At 43.2% G+C, this 20,936-nt stretch overlaps 1 protein-coding gene across 4 annotated transcripts in view; it reads right to left on the bottom strand.

Moving 5' to 3' along the window:
* GRHL1 (grainyhead like transcription factor 1) overlaps nucleotides 1–20,936 on the bottom strand; it is a 74,899-nt gene that overhangs the window by 43,181 nt on the left and 10,782 nt on the right. The window contains exons 1-8 of one of the 4 annotated variants that reach the window (XM_034766491.1): nucleotides 19,564–19,815; nucleotides 13,171–13,357; nucleotides 9,172–9,242; nucleotides 7,574–7,958; nucleotides 6,676–6,752; nucleotides 5,547–5,703; nucleotides 4,917–5,028; nucleotides 3,854–3,948 (exon numbers count right to left, since the gene is read on the bottom strand). In XM_034766491.1, coding sequence (XP_034622382.1) covers nucleotides 3,854–3,948; nucleotides 4,917–5,028; nucleotides 5,547–5,703; nucleotides 6,676–6,752; nucleotides 7,574–7,958; nucleotides 9,172–9,242; nucleotides 13,171–13,357; nucleotides 19,564–19,583 — 1,104 coding nt within the window. In that variant the 5' untranslated portion in view covers nucleotides 19,584–19,815. Of the gene's footprint in view, nucleotides 1–3,853; nucleotides 3,949–4,916; nucleotides 5,029–5,546; nucleotides 5,704–6,675; nucleotides 6,753–7,573; nucleotides 7,959–9,171; nucleotides 9,243–13,170; nucleotides 13,358–19,563; nucleotides 19,816–20,936 lie in introns of those variants that run through there. The other 3 variants (XM_034766488.1, XM_034766490.1, XM_034766492.1) reach the window with 3 other exon arrangements.

Below are 20,936 nucleotides of genomic sequence, written 5' to 3'. Positions count from 1 at the left end.
CCCACAATGCACTGTATCACAGTTGCTGGAGGCAGCGTCATGGGATGATATTTTACTTCACCCTTCTAAAAAAAGCTACATCTATAGGTGTCAGTCCAGTGCTCAGATTGCCTTTCCCATAAGTTACATCATACACATGAACGAAGACCTGAGCTTGCCAAGACAACTGGTATCAGGGGCATGCACGGGGGTGGGGGGACAAGCAGCAACACGAGCCCCCCTATCCCCACTCCCAATAATCGCTGGGGGCATGGAACTCCTCCAGCCTTGGGGCTGCGGGGGCCGGTGGAGGGAAGAGCGAGCTCCTGACAGGACCGGGGTGGGAGGCATAGAACATGCCCCCACAAAAGGCAAAATAAAAATTCTGCGCACGCCCCTGGCAGGTATGGACACACAGCACCCACCACTGTTTGCAACTTTCTCTAGCACAAGCAAATCTCTAACGTTCAGCAACAGCCTAAGCCATTCTCACAGAAGACTAGAAACCAGAATGAGTGGGGGAGGGGGGGAAAAAGGCCACAGTATCCCAGGACGAATCCTTTGGCTGTGGGCCTACCGTTTCAGATAACAGGAGGGGCTGAGTAAGCACCCTCCTGATAATCAAGGCTCCACAGTACATCAGTTTGTTAAGCACTTTATCAATGTAATATCACTGTCATCATTAAAAATAAAGCATTGTACTTATTGCTTTGAAGGACTTCCCTGTAACATGGGAAGCTCAACTCTTGCCTCATTCCCCACCCTCTCCATACACTGCGCCACACAAGCTTTTGTCAAAAAATGTGAGGTAAATGAACCATGCAATAAAAAATTGTTGAAATTGGCTCAGGCTCCTCCTGATAAGATCACACAGTTGGGAAAGAGCTACAGCTCCGTAGATGAGTAAGTGGATCAAGATTCACTGTCAAATACATTCGCTCAAGGAAAAAAAAAAAAAAAAAAAAACCAACAAGGTTTAAATAGGAGACCTAGCAACCCAGTGCGCTTGCTACAAAGGCAACCCTTTGTGGATCTGTCTCATGTAAAACCTTAGGGTATGTGGCAGCTGGGAGCGAGCCTCCCAGGCAGGGCAGACAGACTCAAGCTGGTGCGCTACAAATACCTGCGTGGACGTTGCACGGGGTTTGAGCTCAGGGTGGCTAGCCCAAGACGCTGCTAGAGCCGCAATCTCTATTTTTAGAGTGCTAGCTTAAGTCTCATAGCGCGAGTGGCTCCCTGGGCTGGGAGCCTCACCCCTGGGTGCACTGTACAGATAGCTAGAGTGCTAAGCACAGACACCATCACACTCAGGCCCACAGGTTCCCCGCTTGCTTCAGTCTAAAAAACTTCCATTCAAAATATCAGTTTTACTTGCTTTTGTAAGTTTCCAACGGTCAGGACTCATGGTGTGTGTGTGTGTGTGTGTGTGCGCGCGCGCGCGCGTGCATGTCGCCAAACTGACACCCCTGGAAGCTGCCAGTCTTCATTTAGCCACAGAACAAGCAGCACAAGCTTCCCCACACAACCCTCCAACATGGCACCTCAACGCCACTTGGAGGAGTGGCAGTGGGGTAGGGGAGAGACAAAAGGTACTTCACTCTCTCCACATTCAACCCCTGGGCTGACTGCCAGTAAGGATGCCAAATTATCTCAGTGGTAATGTTGATGTGAACGCCCATCCACTAGAAAAAAATGGGCCAAGACCACCTGCTTATTTCACAGAGGACATCACAGACCAATGGGACAGAAATTACTTTAGTCTCTACTACCATGCACTGGATTTGAACCAGTGATTTAGAGGAGAATTGTTCCCCTCTGCCACCCTCTAAAGTTATTCCCAGACATTCAGGTCTCAATCCCACTTTCATAAAGCCAGGATGCACATCACTGTCCCAGAAAATACTGTCCCCTCTCCCTGGTCAGGCAGGTGCGCAGCAGATTTCACAGTATCTGTAATGAAGTTCACTTACGTATCCAAGATCAACACCACCTTTAGTTCATATCCTTGTCTACTCTCCTGCTTGTGCATTTACCAGCCACAGCTGTCTCAAGAACTAAACTAGCCTTTTCATAACAGTGAAACAGACGGTCTCTATTTCCCAATCTGTAAATAGTTCTTACCTACTTTCTCCTGGTTGTTGAAGCTCAGTTAATTCGTGTTTGTAAAGGACTTTGAGTTCCTTGGATGGAAGTACTATTAATCTAATCTGCAGCAGTGAGAAAATATGTAGCTCTTTACTCTTGGATTCTGTACAATCTACTGATGGCTATTATTCTATCCAGTTTCCTGAACAGTCCAGCACTTCCATGCCTCAAAATGCATTCAAACCTTTCAGTACATTTGCACGGGAAAGGCACCCTTGCTGCCCAATTCCAGGGTAAAATGGGAAACCATCCCTTGTGGCATGAACAAAGCCAGGACACTACGTTCTAAGTTCAAGGAATTTTAAAGACTGGCATCTGATACCAGACTCACTAGTGATGTTTAAGTGAAAACATACTGCTACAAAACCATTCAGGTTGGAGGCACAAAAGTCATCAGATCTAGGCAGTGAGGAGTAGATATTTACTTTATTTAGCAATAAATACTTGGAACAGCTTCCCACTGCCCATCTCCTAAGTGCCTCTACCTCTCCACAACCCACTTCCATTAAGCTGCCAACACTGTTTCCTTCCCCAAGGTCTTCACACCTCTCTCTTGAACGGTCATCCAGTGCATCTCTGAGACTGACAGACTGTGCTGGGCACTGGCCTTGTCTTCTACGTGTGCTGTAAAGCACTGACATGTAGAGCTCCAGACAAACAACCCTGAAATGCTTTTCAGTGAGGAGTTCTGCCATTCTCCCATTAGTACTATTTCCAGGTGCAGCACTTCGGAGTCCTTCTGGATGACAGATGCCGTATACATTCTCAGTCATCTTCACTGTGTCAGTTACTAGCTTCAAACATGATGTGCGGGATATGATCAGCTGGTCTCAAACAGGAAGGAAAACTCTCTGTAAACTGGAGACTAAGCCCTATACCACCAGCATAGGGATGAGCCTTGGTGAATTACATAATTGACCAGCAAGAGTCAATAAAATTACAGAAAACCCTCTACCGCCACCTTGCAGCTGCAACTACATCAGCTCAACAGTGGTATAATCGGATCAAAACTGGACCTGCTTTGCTGTCTTTAGACAGGTTTTCTAGAACTTTGAAGATGCACATCTCCTCCACACGTTTACTTGGGTTACGGCTTCAAACAGCAACAGCTGCAATTAACTAAGCACACCAGCTGGGAAAATTGCTGACCGTACATCTACCACCTAACACAGTGGCCTAAAACACTGGGTGAGGGTCAGATGGTGGCTCAAATGAGTTCACCTAGAGGCCATTCAGATTAAAATGGATCATTGCATGCTAGGATCTGCAGCCTCAGTGGAATATACCTCTGCATATAAATAAGGGCAGCTGCAATCTATTCTGTTTAATGCAATTTAGGTGCAGTAGTCTAGGTTCCTGGCAAATTGCCAAATTGGCCCCTCTTTTGGAGCATCCCAAAAAGTTATTGGCAACTATCACAGCACTACATATTGGTTCCCAGCTACACTAAATCATATCTCCAGCACCTCTGCAGCACTGTTTAGGAAGAAGTTTGGTGCTTCCATGTGTCAGTATTTGTCCGGCAGTACAGATTTCCCTGCTAAGAAACTTAAAGTCACTGCAAAGCTTTTAATATTTGCTCATGCAAGCCCTCTTGGCCAGCAAAATTTTGCCTATTTCTTAACACAAGACTGTAAACAAACTCATTACATGCTAATCATCAGGTCACACACACCCCTCTCTTTCCCCATATGCTGGAAGAGCAGGAAACATAAGATGGGTCACATACCTTTGCTTCGTCATTAATGTCCCAAGTGAAGGATATGGCATTGTATGCAAGCTCTTCAATGTTACTGATTGTATTGAAGCTCTCCTTATAGTCAGCTGTGGGGAAGGAGAGGAGAGCATCTTAATCATACAAAGCAGACAAACTGTATAGCAACTGCAGCTCTTCCACAGTACCCTAAGGGTTAAAGGCTCTGAAAGGCTTTCAGAGGCGGATTGTTAAAGGTTGAAAGCAGTTCATTATAAAAAAAGAGAGAAGAATTAAAACAAAAACTAAAGTGGGAAAGGCAGCGACGCCAAGTATGGCATGTATCTGTGCCATGCCCTATAGTTACATATGAGAAATGTCACACTGCATGACAGGAGTATAAGCTCTCAGTAAAGCTCCTTCAATAATAAAGCTGACGCGCATGCAAATCTTTAAGTGCCAAGTGCTTAATCCCTGCCTTTATTCACAGAAGGAAAGGGCTGGGAGCACAATCCAGCTTTCAACCAAGGAAATCTGGAAGCCAGCCAGTCACAGCCTTGTCTGTAGGCAAATGGAAATTTGCAGTGTTTTCTTTTTAACTGAACCGAGGACTCACTGCAAGAGCACCAGCAGGAAGGAGACCGAGGAGCGCTGAAGTATTCCCCCTGAAAAAAACACTGACTGTTTAGAAAGCTTGCAAAGACCAGAGAGTGCAGTTTGACTATACTGGCCAAGATCTTTAAATGCAACTAGTGATTTGGGGGCACCTCCATTTTTGGATACACCAACTTGAGACATCTAAAAAAGGGCCAGTCTTTCAAATGGCGAGGGGAGCACTTGGCATTTTCTGAAAATCTGGCATCTTCAAGGCATCTAACATTAGCGCGCGCACACACCCCCGAATTGAGGCTGCCAAAATACCTAGTCCCTTCTGAAAATACCTTGGCCAAGAACATCCCTTTGGTTTTGCCACAAAGTTAAGGACAGTACTCAGCCTAGTCTGAAGGTTCCCTTTAAAAATGAAGTACCAATAGAAGGTCAAACCCTGCCAAGGAAATCAGGCTTGGAGTTTGATACCAGTAATTAGAGCGTTTCTTACCAATGTCAATGCATCTTTGTTTGGCTGTATGCTGCCTTGAGTGCCAGTACTTCCAGTGCCTGATCTGATCTTCTCTTGTTTTGTCTTCAGCAAACACAACCAAGATGACGCTCTTCATGAAGAGGACGGGTAGGGAAGAGAAAAAAAAACTTTAAAAGCCACAGAGAAAATTTGTTTTGGAAGCTTTTACTTGGTATCAGGTTTTCTGCATTTGGCGTGCAAAACTTAGGAAAAGCCAAGTTACGCCTGGCAAAGTAGAACCCTCTTTAGAATGGGAACAAACATGCTAATGTTCTTCAGGGCCATAAAAGAACAAGGCGGTCAGAAGTTGCCCACAGAAAGAGAATTGGATGCTCTCCTTCCAGGTGTCCACGTCGCATAGACCCATCACCACTACTGACTTGCTTGCTTGGCAGGCTCAGAGACACCAGTGACCGAATAGGCCTGGAGACCAATTTAACCTCTTCTGCTCTTCATTGGCATGGCAGAAGGGGAAAGCTGGGCCTGCTGCTGCGGGCTTCAGTCTAGACTGTTGTGTGACTACAGGACTTCAACCGTAGCCCAGCACCTCCAATAAGCAACAAATACCCACAACACCTCTCCCAAGAAGCTGTAAGAATTTCCACTCACTCTGACTTTGCTGATTGGGTGATGGACTCCTTCACTGCTGCTGACTTCTTTAAGGGTGATCGGATAAAACTGACCCTTGTTTAGGTATGTCATTGTGCTGTCCCCTGGCTTCTGACGAAGTGACTTGGAAGCTTCTAAGGTGTATTCGAAGTTATTCCTAGGAGACAAAAAGGACATTGATAGCTTCCTTGCAAACTCTTTAGCAAAGTGTTTTACATTTAATGTGGAGACGTTTAAGATTTATTAGTTGAGACACTAAACCCTCAATAGGGAAGGGAGGGGGAAGCAAGACTAGCTCTTTGTTGACAATCAATCCTCTTCATGAGAGCATTTAGAAAAGCTCTTTGCAGAGAAAATCAACACATAGGATTGGACGCTGCCTATTCAGGCTTACTGCAACATGTTTTATTTATGTAACAGAAGAGTTTCTATCAATGACCAAAATGCTGTTAAGAGTCATTCAAAAGGCTGCTAGGTCCCTTCCTCCCCCCACCAATGTTTCATTCCCAATTAAAAACAAACCAACCCCACATCACCCATTCCCCATCGTAGGTCTCCATACACAAAATCCACACACAGCAACCTCCAGTGCCTGCTGTAGATTCTCAGTGTAGAGAGAGCAGACAAGCATCTCTGGGCATCTATCAAGGTGAGGCACTTGGGAGCCAGCTCCAGGAGGGTTCTGCAGTAATTATTATTCTCTTAAATGACTAGATGGATCACACCATACCAAGTTGGTTAGAAATCAATATAAGACTCCCAGATGGCAGTATCAGGGGGTAGCCGTGTTAGTCTGTATCTACAAAAACAACAAGGAGTCTGGTGGCACCTTAAAGACTAACAGATTTATTTGAGCATAAGCTTTCGTGGGTAAAAACCTCACTTCTTCGGATGCATCAGTACAGTACAGTGCCATTATCAACCCAACAAAGATAGTTTTCCTAAATATTGCAGACATGACTTTCCAGGTTGTTAAGCACTCAGCACAGCTAAAACCAGGTGTGCTCAGCACCTCTGAGAATCATGCCTAAAGAAAGGCAACCCAAAAGAGAATTCATAAGTAAGTCATGAACAAACTGGCTATAAGAGATCAGGCGGCTGCAGGACAATAGAAAGCTTGAAGTATTACCCAGCAATGCTGTCAAAAACGTAGTCCTCTGAACTCATGCTGGCCATCCGCAGATTTAGTTCAGCAGGAAAGAAAACCTGAAAATACAGATAATTAATTCAGCAGCACCAGAAAAAAATTCAACAGCTGCCAGGTTACAACCCTGCTTCAGCTGGCTTTAATATCTGATAACTAGGGATTGTGGCTAGCATACTCTGTATGCTGTTTATGGGCCCCAGTCAAATAATGCTTTATATGCCAATTAAGCACAAGATCTAGCAAGCCCACTCTGGGCCAGCTTTTAAAATCAAGCCTGCCTGAAGCTTGCTAACTACTGGATGTTATGGACATCACTAATATGGACTTAGAACTTGAAGGGAAGCGATGGTGAACCCTGTCGATTTCAAAAGATGCAATAGAACAAATTAAAAATAAAGTCTGATTTTTGTATGAGCTCAGCTCCCATTCAGGCACCTAAATAAACTGGCCAGATTTTCACAAGCGCCCAGCACCCAGTAGCTCCCATTGAGGACAATGGACGCTGAGCACTTGTGAAAATCTGACCAGTTTATTTAGGTGCTTAAATGGGAGCTTCGGGTGCAGAGTTCTTGTAAACTTGACCCACTATTTATTTCACTGTTGCTGCTGACAGATTATTTCCACAAGCTATTTAGCCAAAACTTCCGTCATTTGTAAGATTAGCCATTTGCTTTTGATAATGATTTTTTGTTTTATAGATTTAATTCACTAAATTATACCTATGGACCTTTCTTGTCTTCTATTTCTAATCCACTGGACTGAGATTTCAGGTTTACATCACTATTAGAGGTGCAACGCGATACCCATGCACTGATTGGGTTGCGCAAACAAACACACACACACACACACACACACAGAACATGGTGAGCGACCCCTGTACCTCTTGCACTCCTTCTTTGAAAGTCTCTGAGAAGGTGGAGTCCGGCGTGCGCCTCTGGGAGTTCTGAGGCTGAGCACTGGAACTAAACTGATCAGGGTTGAGAGTCCTGTCGAAAACCACCACCCGTTCGGGGGGCTCGGGGTGGTAGACAGTGGGAGGGATGCCCACAGTGAATCCATGTGGCTGTGTTTCTGTTTTAATTGAATGAGTGGGCATTGTGGCAATGGAAACAGTGACAGTGGTGTCAGGGGTCGTCAGATGGCCTCTCTTATCCATGGCCATTTGGGTAGCGTGCGGAAGAACAATATTGAAAGGCACATTTTTCAGAACCTGCACTCTGTTTTCTCCAGTAGAGATGAGCGATTGTTCCGTTGGGATGCTGTTTCTTTAAGAGAAAAAAAAGGGTTCAAACCAAAACACCACAACATTAAACAGCAGATCCAGAAACATTTATTGGGTTTTGGCTAAGGTGAAACAGAATATCAGCTCCCTGTATTGGTGATGATCAACTATATCTTGGGGTAAGTGTTCTAAAATTTATAAAAAGCTTATCCATTTCTGACTCCTAGGACCCTAATTTTGAGCTAGTATACTATAGTTGACCTTAAAGCATTAACAGCCCATAAACTGAGTCACCCAAAACACAATACACTAAGGGCCCCGCTGACAGGGTATCAAGCACTGAGGGACTCACTTGATTGGCTTATATATAAGTTTACATACTATACCACCACACTGGTTTCTGCGTTCCTCAACAGACTGAATCATCTTGTTATCAGAGCTGGAGCAATTTAAACTTGTCTTGGTCAGCTCTCTCTTCAGCTTAGCGTTATAGGAAGAGGGCAGCAGGGAGTGGGACTTAAGGTTAATTTATATTCATGATATTTTATGATCCCATGGTTTGTTGGTGGGTTCCGCTCCCTCCCCGAATAAAAGAAAAGACTGCAAAATTTATGCAAGTGAAACTAATGCATCAGAACCACAGGTTAACAAACCACAAATACATTGCAATGTTTTATAGCACCCCACTCAAATTAATCCTGACTACATATTCCAAATGCATCCAGTCCTGTAGCACCTAGTAACTGATGGTGTTTATGTAAGGACCTGATCTTGAGGGTAGTTGGAAGATCAGGACCTGCCCATTAAAACTCAATCATGAGCCACCTTGTATAAACCCTGGGGAGTAAACGCTTATCAGCCACCTCCTTACGCCCCTGAAAGGGATATTGTCACTAGTTCACACATGGGGAAAGAGAGCAGTTCCACTGCATTGCTATTCCCTCTCTTGCACATGAGGTGGTGGGTGGGCAGGGATGAGAAGTGGATGGAGCCTTGACTTTCTGAGTCAAAATTCAATCTCTAGTTGGTACTGGGGCACCTCAAGTACCTGCTGTCCCTGACTCCGAAGCCTGTGGTAATGCTACCATCTAACCCTTGGGTTGTTACAAGAGTTGATGGTGCAGAAGAAAGGATTGCAATCTCCATTACAAATGCAGGAGAGCTGCTGCAGGTATGGCAGCAAACTTCATTTAAGCAGCCTTAGTGATATATCAGGATGTCAGTTAAAGCAAAAGTGCAACAATAGAATTCAGTACCTTTTGCCATGATCTTGGTCAGGGTGATCGACATCTGGTTTTGCTGTTGAAGTCCTTCTTTCTCTGGGAACCTGGAGGTATAAGACATGTGAGAGTTTAACTGTTCTTATCCAAACAAGGTTAGCCCATTCTTTTCCCCCCACAGTTTGGAAAGCTAAGTATCACTCTGTTATGCATCAATTATTTAAAGTACAGTTAACACCTGTAAAGTTCTTTACAATGCCAAAACATATCATCATCACTGTTGTTTTGAAAAGTCAAGGCTATTCCATACACTACTAAAAGAATCCCAAACTAATACAATGGAGCGGTACTTTGGAATTAAGATTCCTGCATAGAAAAAACAAGACAAACTGCTTAAACCTTAGGACAGCAACAAGTTTCCAACCTGGCTGGAAAGATCACCATCTCTTATCAAGTGTCAGCAACTGGAATAATGGAATTGGAGGGAAAATAAAGAGTTGTCACTAGTAGCTCTGATAAAGAAAACTAACAGGCTTCAATTTGTCTGGTGACTTTATTACTTAGCTTTATTACTTAGATCAACTCAACAGCTGGGGAGAGTGACATCCTCAGTCTACCCACAGGGGTTGTCTAGATCAGTTTCTCATTGCCCATTCACACCTTTGACTCTGCGGACACTTTTGGTTGGATATTTTTTGGGACTAGTCTTGGACTTTCCCTGGGAACTAGAATGAGACCACAAAGTTTAATAATGACAATACTTGGCTTTTATAGAGTCTTTTATATTCACAAAGCAGTATGCAAACATTAGCTAATTCTTACTGTGCCTCTGTAAGGTAGATGATATCCTCATTCTATACATGGGGAAGCAGAGAGAGAGAGGCTGATGGCCTGCTCTTCAGTGGATCTGAGCTCCCACAAACAGTCACTGACTTCAATTGGAGTTAACACCTTTGAAAATTAGGCCCTGAACAATTTGTTCAAGGCCATAGAACAAATCAACAGCAGAACTTGGATGAGTTCCTAACACCCAGTCCCATATCCTGTCCAGTCACACTTTATATTAAAGATATATTTATAGTTACAGGATTAATAGATAGCTATAAGCACATCAGCAGAAGGCACCTATAAACCATGGTTATAAGCAACCTATTGACCTTTAGGACTCTAAAAACGTATTAAAATATCTATTACTCATGTATTAACCCTTTATGTTAAGGGTATATTTATAAATAGTTTATAAAGGGTGATTTTCTATCGACTAGACTATGATGCTTCTGATGTAAATCACTGACCAGCTCTCAGTAATGGCTTTTTGTCATCTACTGACTTGGGCTAGATATTAAGCGGCAACCTGGACAAAGAAAAATGCTCCATATTCCATTATTACCCATCATCTGAGCTATCTAGTTCTCCACTTTACAACATTTTACTATTTAAAGATGAAGGCTACTTACAGTCCTAACCTGCAAAACCCCAACCAGTATTTTATAAAGCTGTGGGGGAGATATGATGTACATTAGGGATTAAACTGAGATCTTCTAAAGTCAGGATACTGGTGAACAGGATCAGGGCCGGCTCCAGGGTTTTTGCTGCCCTAAGTGGTGGGGAAAAAAAAAAAAAAAAAAAAAAGCTGCGATCGCGATTGGTGGCAGCTCCACCGCACCACTTTCTTCTTTGGAGGCAATTCGACAGCAGGTCCTTCCCTCCGAGAGAGACCAAGGGACCCGCCGCCGAAGAGCCCGACGTGCCGCCTCTTCCCCTTGGCCGCCCCAAGCACCTGCTTGCTGAGCTGGTGCCTGGAGCTGGCCCTGAACAGGATATTTGCATTCAGTCTCAGACTAAGGTCACAAGGGACCATAATGATCATCTAGTCTGACCCCCTGCACATTGCAGGCCACAGAACCTCACCCACACAGTCTGGTAATAGACATGCCATGGAGTAGTGTACGGATACTCACTCTATACTATGGTAACACCCTGTTAAAGAGAGATCAGATTACTATATTCTTGTATAATCTGTATACAAAAGCTCACTTTTGTAATTATTTTGTCTCTGATAGTTACATGGCAAAGATTTGTAAGCTTGTTAAAACTTCCTAAATATAGTGTTTAAAAAAAAATACAAATGCCGATCTCTTACTTATTATTTGGCCATTAAATTTTATTTATCCTGAGGTTCCAGGCTACTCTGATAAAACACAAAAGCTACAAGACATTGATAACACATACCATTTAAATGAACAAGAACTAATACATTCATACATTAGAAGGACATAACTCCAGACCTTCCAGCACTGAAACATGCTGCGTAAGCATGATCAGATACTGCACCTTTACCTGACAAATGCAAACTATTTAAATTATATTGGAAACGCCTAATTTTTTGTAATAGTAATTATAGGCTGATGACAGAAAACCCTAGTAGAAACAGTACTTTTCTAAATAGCTTCCAATTAAAACCTTTAAAATACAGTGGCTTTTAAGTAGCATAGAGAATGCAAGAGAGCATCAGAAGAATGTAGGTCAAGATTTTCTGGAGTGACTAGGGATTTTAGGAACTTCCATTTTTGGGTGCCTAATTTAAGACATATTAAAGGGGCCCAATTTTCAGAGTGCATGTGCTCAGCACTTTCTGAAAATGAATCCCTTTCAAGGTGTCTCAAGTTGGGCACCCAAAAATCACTACTAACTTTGAAACTGTTGTTGTAAGGCGTTCCAAGCCACACTGTCAGAGTTAGGCTAGTCTTGGCTCAGGGGGGAAAAAAAATCTACAAAAACCTTTACAGGTGGCAGCCCCACCAGGCTTTAAATTTTCTGCTCCAGACCTTGGAAGCTCCCATCTGCTCCTTTAACTTAGTCTCAGAAAATGACAGATGAATTCTTCCAACATTTTATACTTTTTTCGCTCGTAAGTAAAAGTTTTATACTTTTTTTGCCCTTCCCAAACCTTTCCTACAGTTTAGAGACGGCATGAGTAGGGAAGGAAACCCTGAATAAAATACCAATGCACAGCAAATTCTTTGTGCTTCACTAAAAGCTCTTCACTACAGCATCCGCCAAATTTCTCTTCCCAGTTTTTCCACATTTAAAAATGGATATAGCAGATTAAAATCCTCTGACAAGAAGGCTTTTTCAGTGGCATAACAAACAAGCACTGAGAGGTATGGCTTTTTAAGGCAGAAAACAAGCTTTCCTACAAGTGTCAGTTATAACTACCTTTACACCAATTATTTTGTCACATGTACTAAGGACTAAACTGAGCTTTGCATTAAGATTACAAAATACTTCTATATACACATACCATGCAGTTTTATGCAACTATACTGCTTGAAAAATTGGTTAAACTCTTAATAATAGGCATATACTTTGTATATAACAAGTGTAGTAGTTCTAAAGGCTGGAAAATAGGTTTGTGAGTGTCAATAATTAACAATGTTCTCAGTGCTCTTCCAGACACCAAATGAAGACCGTCCCTGCTCTGATCCTGTAAACAGATCAGTGAAAGTAAATGGGATTCAGGAACCTGGCTGTATTAGGCTCTTTAGAAAATCTCAACCTAAATCTTAATAAATAATAATATGAATATTGTGGTAGTGCCCATGAGGCCCAGGGTATCATTGTGCTAGGCACTATACAAACTGAACACAAAGAGTCCCTTGCCCCACAATTTTATATTCATATACATATACTCTCCAGCATTTCAGCTAGTAACTATTAAAAACTGCATCCTGAAAAACATGAGTCAGTAGGCTGCACAAGTACCCTGACCTATCACAAAAAAAAAAAAAAAAAAAAAAAATTCCAGAACGACTGGTTTCTATTCAGCTTAAAAGAAATCTATTGTCGGAAAATCAAAGTGGTTTAAAAAATTTTTTAAAAGAGTTAGAACCACCAACTCAGAGCCTCATTACACTATTAATAGCTACTATGCAAACAGCTACATTACATTCCCTAGCAAATTACTATTTCAGGTGCACTTGCAGGCAAAACAAGTGCACCTTTGGCTGTTAGGTGTTACTGGTGCCAATCTACCTTGTAATAGTCATACAGCAATCCCAGGGCAGCTGCACTGTCTTCATCACCATTGATGCTCATCATGGCTTTGGTGGCTGCTGTAAGGGGATTTTCAAGGAAGGACTTCCAGGCTTCATCTTCACTGGTGTATGGACGCCTCTGGGAGTAGATAGAGTCATTCTGAAGAACCAACACGGGCCTTTTGCTTCGGTCATAAAAATATGAATCTTTGTTACAATGCATCCAAAAAGTATATAATAAGCATGTTTCACAAACTTTGTAACACTTAAGCATTAGCTATCAGGCTTTTACTATGTTAATATTATGACAATGTGACACAATGGTTAGTCAACAGAAAGACACGGGATACAATTCTCATCTCATGTATGTTGGTGGAAATCAGGAGTAACCTCACTGAACTCAATGGAATTACATCAGTGAGATCACAAAACTACTGAAGACGATAGCTGGCCTGCTAACAAATATTTGGAATCCAACATAGAACATTAAAAACGTTGTGAATTTATTAGCCTAAGACCCACAATACTATTAGCATATTACTAAACAAAAGAGATATTGTACAGCAATAACTTGCTACTAATTCATTCAAGCTCTCTCTATGCACTATAGAGTCAACGGTTGCATGCTTTGTCATGCAAGACTAGAGAGAGTTTGCATTAACAAATACCACTATCGTTATAAAACAGAGTTAACTCTAGTATCAGAGGGGTAGCCGTGTTAGTCTGAATCTGTAAAAAGTAACAGAGGGTCCTGTGGCACCTTTAAGACTAACAGAAGTATAGGGAGCATAAGCTTTCGTGGGTGAGACCCTCACTTCTTCAGATGCAAGACAGTAGAGTTAACTCTACTTTCCCATGTCTGACAATTCCCTCAGAAGACAACTTACTTAATTCTTGGGGTATATTTGAAAGTTATTAAAAGCTGCTGATTATCTGTATACTATAGATGGAATGTAGCCAAAGGAGACTGTAAATCAACAAGGCAGTCCAATTTTCTGGCAATAGAAGTCAAGTTGTGTATTGTATGTTTACTTTTGAGATAATCTGTGACAATGTCTTGAGAGAGAATCCCAGTGGGCTACCAGGAAAGAAAAAACACCTAAACACAATTCTCGCCCTTCCCCCCCAAAAAGTGTGGGTATTACCTCCATGAAAAATTATTAGATTTGTTCAAAACATTTTGTTCTTATTGTGAAGGAGAAAACTCCAAGCACTCACATGGGTGGAAACGGGGGGAGATGGTGTTTGCAGCAAAACACAATTTTACCAGCCTAAACAAGTTAACATTTTAAATTCAGTTTTTAAAATATATGCTTCATCCATATTGGCCAGGCAAACAATGTTTAAACCATGTTAGCTTGAACTGGTTTCAAACCAGTTCAAACAGTTCCCCCATGCTTATTCCCACCCCCAGTGTGCACAGAGGCCTAGCTGATGTTTACTACAGGTTCTTTGTTTTTCAAAAGTTGAAACAAGAAACAGATATCAATTCTTAAAAAACCAACCACCACACAACCACCATTCCTAAGAAATAGGAACATCTTTTTTGTTGAACTTAGTCCCAGGACTATTCAAAGATTGAAACATATTAGAATATTGAAGGAATAAAACACTATTGTCAACTTAATAAATATCCTGCATTTATAACTCCTTTCACCTAGGAAAATTACTAAGTGCTTTGCAAACTATGGATTTGAATCTGTAAACCCTTACTCACCCAAGCAGACTCAGTGACATCATGGGGATCACTTGCATGATTTAAGGACAACTCATGTGAGTAAGAGTTTGCAAGTTCTGGATGAAGGGGGATTTATACATACACAGAGTGGCTGTTTGTCAGTCTGTAAAATGAGCCACCTCTGGTGTAGAGTGTAGCAAATTAGCACACAGCAAACTGCGCAACAATGGGATGAGTTTGAATTTTCTCCAAGGACACAGGGCAAACACCTATTTTGGAAATGACTAGGAATTTTTAGATGGCCACACAGAGTGGACAGGCCCTCGAATTAAGGTCATATTAAAAAAAAAAGATTGAGCCACCTGTAGTGGCCTGCATGGAACTCATTTTATCTACCTCCTTAAAGTTGAGGGGCTGAGTCAACCTCACTTGGCATTTAAACTTGATGTTCAGACCATAATACCATTCTCTTTCAGCAATGTGAGAAGATTCATATGGAAGAAAAATTAATCTAAATGCAAAACCATTCAGAACTGAACAAGCACTAAACTGAAATCCAGTAAACTCAGAAACTACGTGTTTTTTTGGTAAGACTTGTCTCTTGTTGCAACACCCAAATAAAATGCACAATTGCCCTAAAGGTAACCTACCTCCTCTAAAAGGAGTGTAGAAAGAATTATCTTTAGAATTATCAACAAAGTGTAGGGTTTGGCAGTAACTCAATCCCTTAACAGGATTACAGGTTCTTTTAAGAAAATGAGAACATATTTATAAAAGACAGTCAAACATGTGTTTTTCTGACGATAGACCTGTGATGAGTTTTAGGTTTCGATATGTATATTGGCCGTGATCTGTGCATAAAGTACTGGATGCTATTAGCAAGTTTTAGAAATAAGTCTTCTATTGTGCATTTAAATACTTGAAAAAAGTTGATTCGTTTTCTGCTTGACCAAATTGCAGAATAGTAGGAAAACCTTACAGAATGTGTGTTCTCTGCACTGTAGTGATATTGTGCCAGTACTGATCTCATTTCACACTTATTCCTGCAATTTTTTCCTACTTTTTGTGTGTGCGCGCAATTGTTCATGCAGTAGAACCTGTTATTTCTGACTTTGCTAATCTGCAAACCCAATAATTCTCTCTCAAAAGAAAAAAAAAATCCCATTGTCATAATCCATTTACTAGCTCACACTCGATAGTAGAGTGCTTTTTATTGTTATTTGTCTTACACAGTGTGGGGTTGGTGCTGTAACAAACACAGAGATAAAGACAGTCTGTGCCAATGAGTTTACAGTCCACAAGACAGAGTGAGGTTTAGACATGAGGCTGTTACGTCTCATCTCCCTTAGGGAAACGCTCAACAAAATTCCCTATGATTGAGAGGGCCTTAATGAGGTCTCCCATTTTTAAAGACATTTACTTTTACAAAGTAGCATACAGCCCACTTACTAGAATGACAGTTTATAAAAGACCCAGCCTACAACTGTCCAAGTAAACAAAGCATATTGTAATACATTCAGACTTACATTTGCCAGTTTATCAAGTTTAATAAATAAATAAATAAATAAATAAAATAAGGGTAGTCATTTATAATGAGTCTCCAGGTCAAAATTGAGAATTAGCAAGGTTCTCTCTCTCTGTACTTATCTGGCAACCATCACCCTATTTGGCCACCTTGAACAATTTTGAATAATTATTATTATTCATATTATTATAGCACCAAGGAGCCCTCATCATGGACCAGGACCCCATGGTGCTAGGTTCTGTATACACAAACAAGTAGTATGCGATACATACATACACATCTAAATAGCTAATGATAAAGGTTACCAATGTATTTGCAAATCAGTTTGAATTCAACTACTAGCATCCAACACTTTAAGCACAAATATGTTCTAATAGAAACATCTACACTTTGCAGTACTATATTGTGTTGTTTATAAAATATACTGTAAAAAACCCAGACATCTGAACATGAGTTTTTGGTAAATATGAAGTGAAACCTTATTCCTGTTTAGTAGTTCGATAGTCAAAATCTAGAGCTAGTAGTAACTGAATGACTGATAGATCTCAAACCACTAACAAGGACCTCAGAATATTTCCCAAAGAAACCCTGTACATATTTAATGATTGACTGATTAGCATTACTGGAATGTGTAACAAACCACCATACAGAGATTAAGCACCAAATTAGTTTTGGAACGTCTGACATTATACATAAATGCACATTTCTCTCTCAGAAAGCAGGCGTATTCCACATGTAATAAGAAGCACTGTTTTAAATATCAAGCATACATTCCAAATTTGAGAGGAGAGATTTAAAACACACATTCTTATATTTTAAATTTTATAACATGTTCATAACTTTTACAAACTTGAGTTTTTAAAATAGATCTTGGTGGGGAAAAAAGCATTTTAAAATAATTTTTAGGTATTGCTCTGTATTCCAGGTTCTTGAATGGAAAACAAGCTACATTATCCATGCTGCAAATGCTACAAGGAATCATAGAACTGGAAGGGACCTCGAAAGGTCACTTAGTCCAATCCCCTGCACTTGTGACGGGACTAAAGTATTATCTAGATCTGCCCTGACAGGTGTTTGTCTAACCTGTTCTTAAAAATCTCCAATGATGGAGATTCCACAACTTCTCTAGGCAATTTATTCCAGTGCTTAACCACTCTGACAGTTAGGAAGTTTTTCCTAATGTCCAACCTAAACCTCCCTTGCTGCAATTTAAGACCATTGCTTCTTGTCCTATCCTCAGAGGTTAAGAAAAACAAAATTTCTTCCTCCTCCTTGTAACAATCTTTTACATACGTGAAAACTGTTATATCCCCTCTCAGGCTTCCCTTTTCCAGACTAAACAAACCCAATTTTTTCAATCCCAAGCAGTTCTGAAGTATTTCTTTGCAACTAAAAACTAATTATTTGTATTTAATCTGTGTATTACACATACAGTAAGGACCAGTCCAAGTGTCTGCCTATATACAATGCTCCACCACAGTACCTGCTTGTACAGAGCAAATAGTGACTGACTTTATAACATACAGGCACAAAGGCAAGGTCTCTGCTCCAAAGAGTTTACAATATAATATTTTGGACTTCTGAAAATGGTAAAGATTGTTAGATTTTCCAACTGACATTGCTAAAAACATCAGATTACCTGGGGAAGTCCATTTTTCCAGTAGCGTGGGTTTCATAAAAATCCATCAGATCTTGGTCCTACAGCATATAAGAAGCTTGTAGTATTTTAAAAGACAGTTTTTACAAATCTGTGCATCAAGGTCTAACACTGCCAAAGGCCAAGCCCAGGAAATCTCTTTAAATTAGAGCAACAATGTTCAAGTCATTAAAAAAACCTAGGTGTGCCTCAAATAACGATGTCCCAGTTAACGCTGATCTCACTTCCCAGCCCTTGTTCTTAAATCTTCAAGAGGAGAAAAAGGCAGCACAGTGCAATTCGGTAAGATCCTGCATTAGAAAAGCCCATCGAAACAAGTGCTGTGGGCGGGGTGAATATCTACAGCCCCCTATGCACTTCTGAAGGCTGAGAGGCTCCTCCTTACAGACACGGACTGATTATTCGCCGCACTCAGCATTTAAAGAGAAGTGGAGGAGGAGGAGGAAGATGGTGACCAACGCCTCAGTACAGGTGTCGAGTTTCAAAGCCGGACTGTCTTCTCGATAGTTTGATTATAACGAAGTGGGGGAAAGAAGAGAGATTCCAAAAACAAAGCACTAAACTAAACTTCAGACACGGGATGATCCTGGTGACCATCCGATCCGTACGGATTCCCCCGGCAGCAAGCGGGCCATTCGAGATCCCATCGCTGCACGCAGACAGGGAAGGGGGTGGATGGGTCCCAAAGATGTAGGCTAAAGCTCGGAGGCCACTACAGAAACCTGTGGCCTAAGCCAGAAGTTCTCCTCCCGGGCGGAAGACGTGACGTGAGATTTCCCTCTGCCAGAAATCAACGCCTGACTTGGTGGTTACGGTTACCCGATCCGCGCCCGGGCGAGTGCTTTATTTAAACAGGGGGCAGAACAGGTTCGGAAAATCGACGGGGGGGGGGAATCTCGGCGGATTTAACGCAAGAAGTTCGATTTACACCATGCAGCTCAGAGGGGGGAGAGCCTGACCCTGGGTCCATCTGCCGGCCCTACGCGGGACAGAGAGAAACCCGCACGCCCAGAGGCCCCGCGCTGCACTGGGAAGGCGGGGTCCGTGGAAGGAGAAAGGAGGGCAGGCGCTAGGCTCTGGCTGAAGTTTCCGTACCTCGCCCCCGGCAGCCGCAGGAAGAGGTGCTCCGGAGTCTGCCAACGTACAAACACACACAGCCCGGCTCGTGGGGGACACCCCAGGGACCTGCTCAGCGCCCCCTTCACCGCCCGCGCCGCTTGAAAGGAGCGGGGCTATTTCACCAAGGGCCAAGTAGGGTTAGGTGCCCGGCTACGGGGCACCCACCCCAAATCCAAAAGCGGGGAGAGGCTGACGCTAGCCCCCACTCACTCCAGCGGCTGCTGTCACCCCCTCCTAGGGATCCTGCAGTGCTACACGGACAGCCACCTTCAGCCGCTACTCCCGAGTCTCCTCCCCCAACACCCGTCCCGCAGGAGCCCACAAGTCAGGGCGAGGATCCCCAGCCGGTGGAAAGAGACGGGCAGCAGCGCTGGTCGGACCTGCCCAGACTCTCTCCTGCTCGCTCACTTACTTGTCGTAGTCTTGTGTCATGTCTGGCAGCCAGCGGGTGGCAGAACTGGCCCGGCGGGTTGGGACGGTGGCTGGCGGCGGCCCGGGCACTGGGGAGGGGGCTGGAGCCAGAGCAGCGCGCAGCCTGCCGCACAAACGGGTTTTGTCGGCTTTTCTGGCTAGCTTAGGTGGCTCTGGGATCCGCAGGTGGATCGCACCTGTGGGCCGCTTCCCATTGGCTTGCAGAGTTCCCTTGGGGGCGGAGCCTCAGTCGCCCAACTCCCCAGGGAGACGCCTGATTAGGCGGCTCGAGAGAAGGGCGGGGTTTGGCAACGTTGTGGGTTCTAAATAGAATCTCGGCCGCCAGATGCTGAGACTGCGCTTGCTGGGCAGGTGCCGGTTGAGCTCCAGCCTCCCCTCCCACCATGGCAGCACTCATGGGACCCTAAATGGCGGCCCACCCCACCACACAGCCCCCTAGAGATCCTCCTTCCCCAGGGCCGGCTCCAGGGTTTTGGCCGCCCCAAGCAGCCAAAAAAAAGCTGCGATCGCGATCTGTGGCGGCAATTCGGTGGAAGGTCCTTCGCTCGGAGCGGGAGTGAGGGACCATCCGCCGAATTGCCGCCGAATAGCTGGACCTGCCGCCCCTCCCCGGAGTGGCCGCCCCAAGCACCTGCTTGCCAGGCTGGTGCCTGGAGCCGGCCCTGTCCTTTCCCCCGACCTGCTTCTGCTACAGCCTCAGCAGCGACCAGACCCGAGCTGGAGAGAAACTGATGATGCAGGTCTTGTACCCTTATGTTACAACACAGGTGAAAAGACACCTAAGTATGACAGAAATTGGGAAGTGGAAGAGTCAGTTAGGCAAGCACTGGCTGCTGCAGCACAGGCCTAGGCCTTGTTCCAGTCCCAAGTGGGAATTGGTTATATTAAACTGTAAACTGAGTTATAGTTCCTTATTGTCCACCTTTCCTCTGAACACTGGGATCACCCTTGTTATAGAGGGGAATTCTCCTGTGGGCAAGTCACTTTTCCACTGCAAAACACAACCATCTCTTAACTAGAGGCTTGCTTTAGTCCACCTTACTAGCTGCATGTTACAAAGTATAGGAAGTATTTGGGCACACCCCTCTCTCTTATTTGAACAATTTCAGGAGCTTGTTGCCACAATGTTTTCTGAAAATTTCCCACTACAGCACAAGGGTAGCTTAAACCTGGTTTGAACATACTGAGTCTTCTTGTCTTCACTAGAATGTTAAATTGTGTTAACTAACGCACTTCTTAGAACAGGACCTTTTAAACACAACACTAAAGACAAGAACCTTCATGTCAACTGGTAGGGGATAAATCCTGCGAGAAGCCTGTCTACCAGTGAAGACAACTGGAGTAGTGAACACC

This window comes from Trachemys scripta, chromosome 3, assembly GCF_013100865.1.
Source record: "Trachemys scripta elegans isolate TJP31775 chromosome 3, CAS_Tse_1.0, whole genome shotgun sequence".
Classification (NCBI taxonomy): domain Eukaryota; kingdom Metazoa; phylum Chordata; order Testudines; family Emydidae; genus Trachemys; species Trachemys scripta.
The sequence above is the reverse complement of the archived record's forward strand: the minus strand, read 5'-3'. Positions and strand labels throughout refer to the sequence as shown.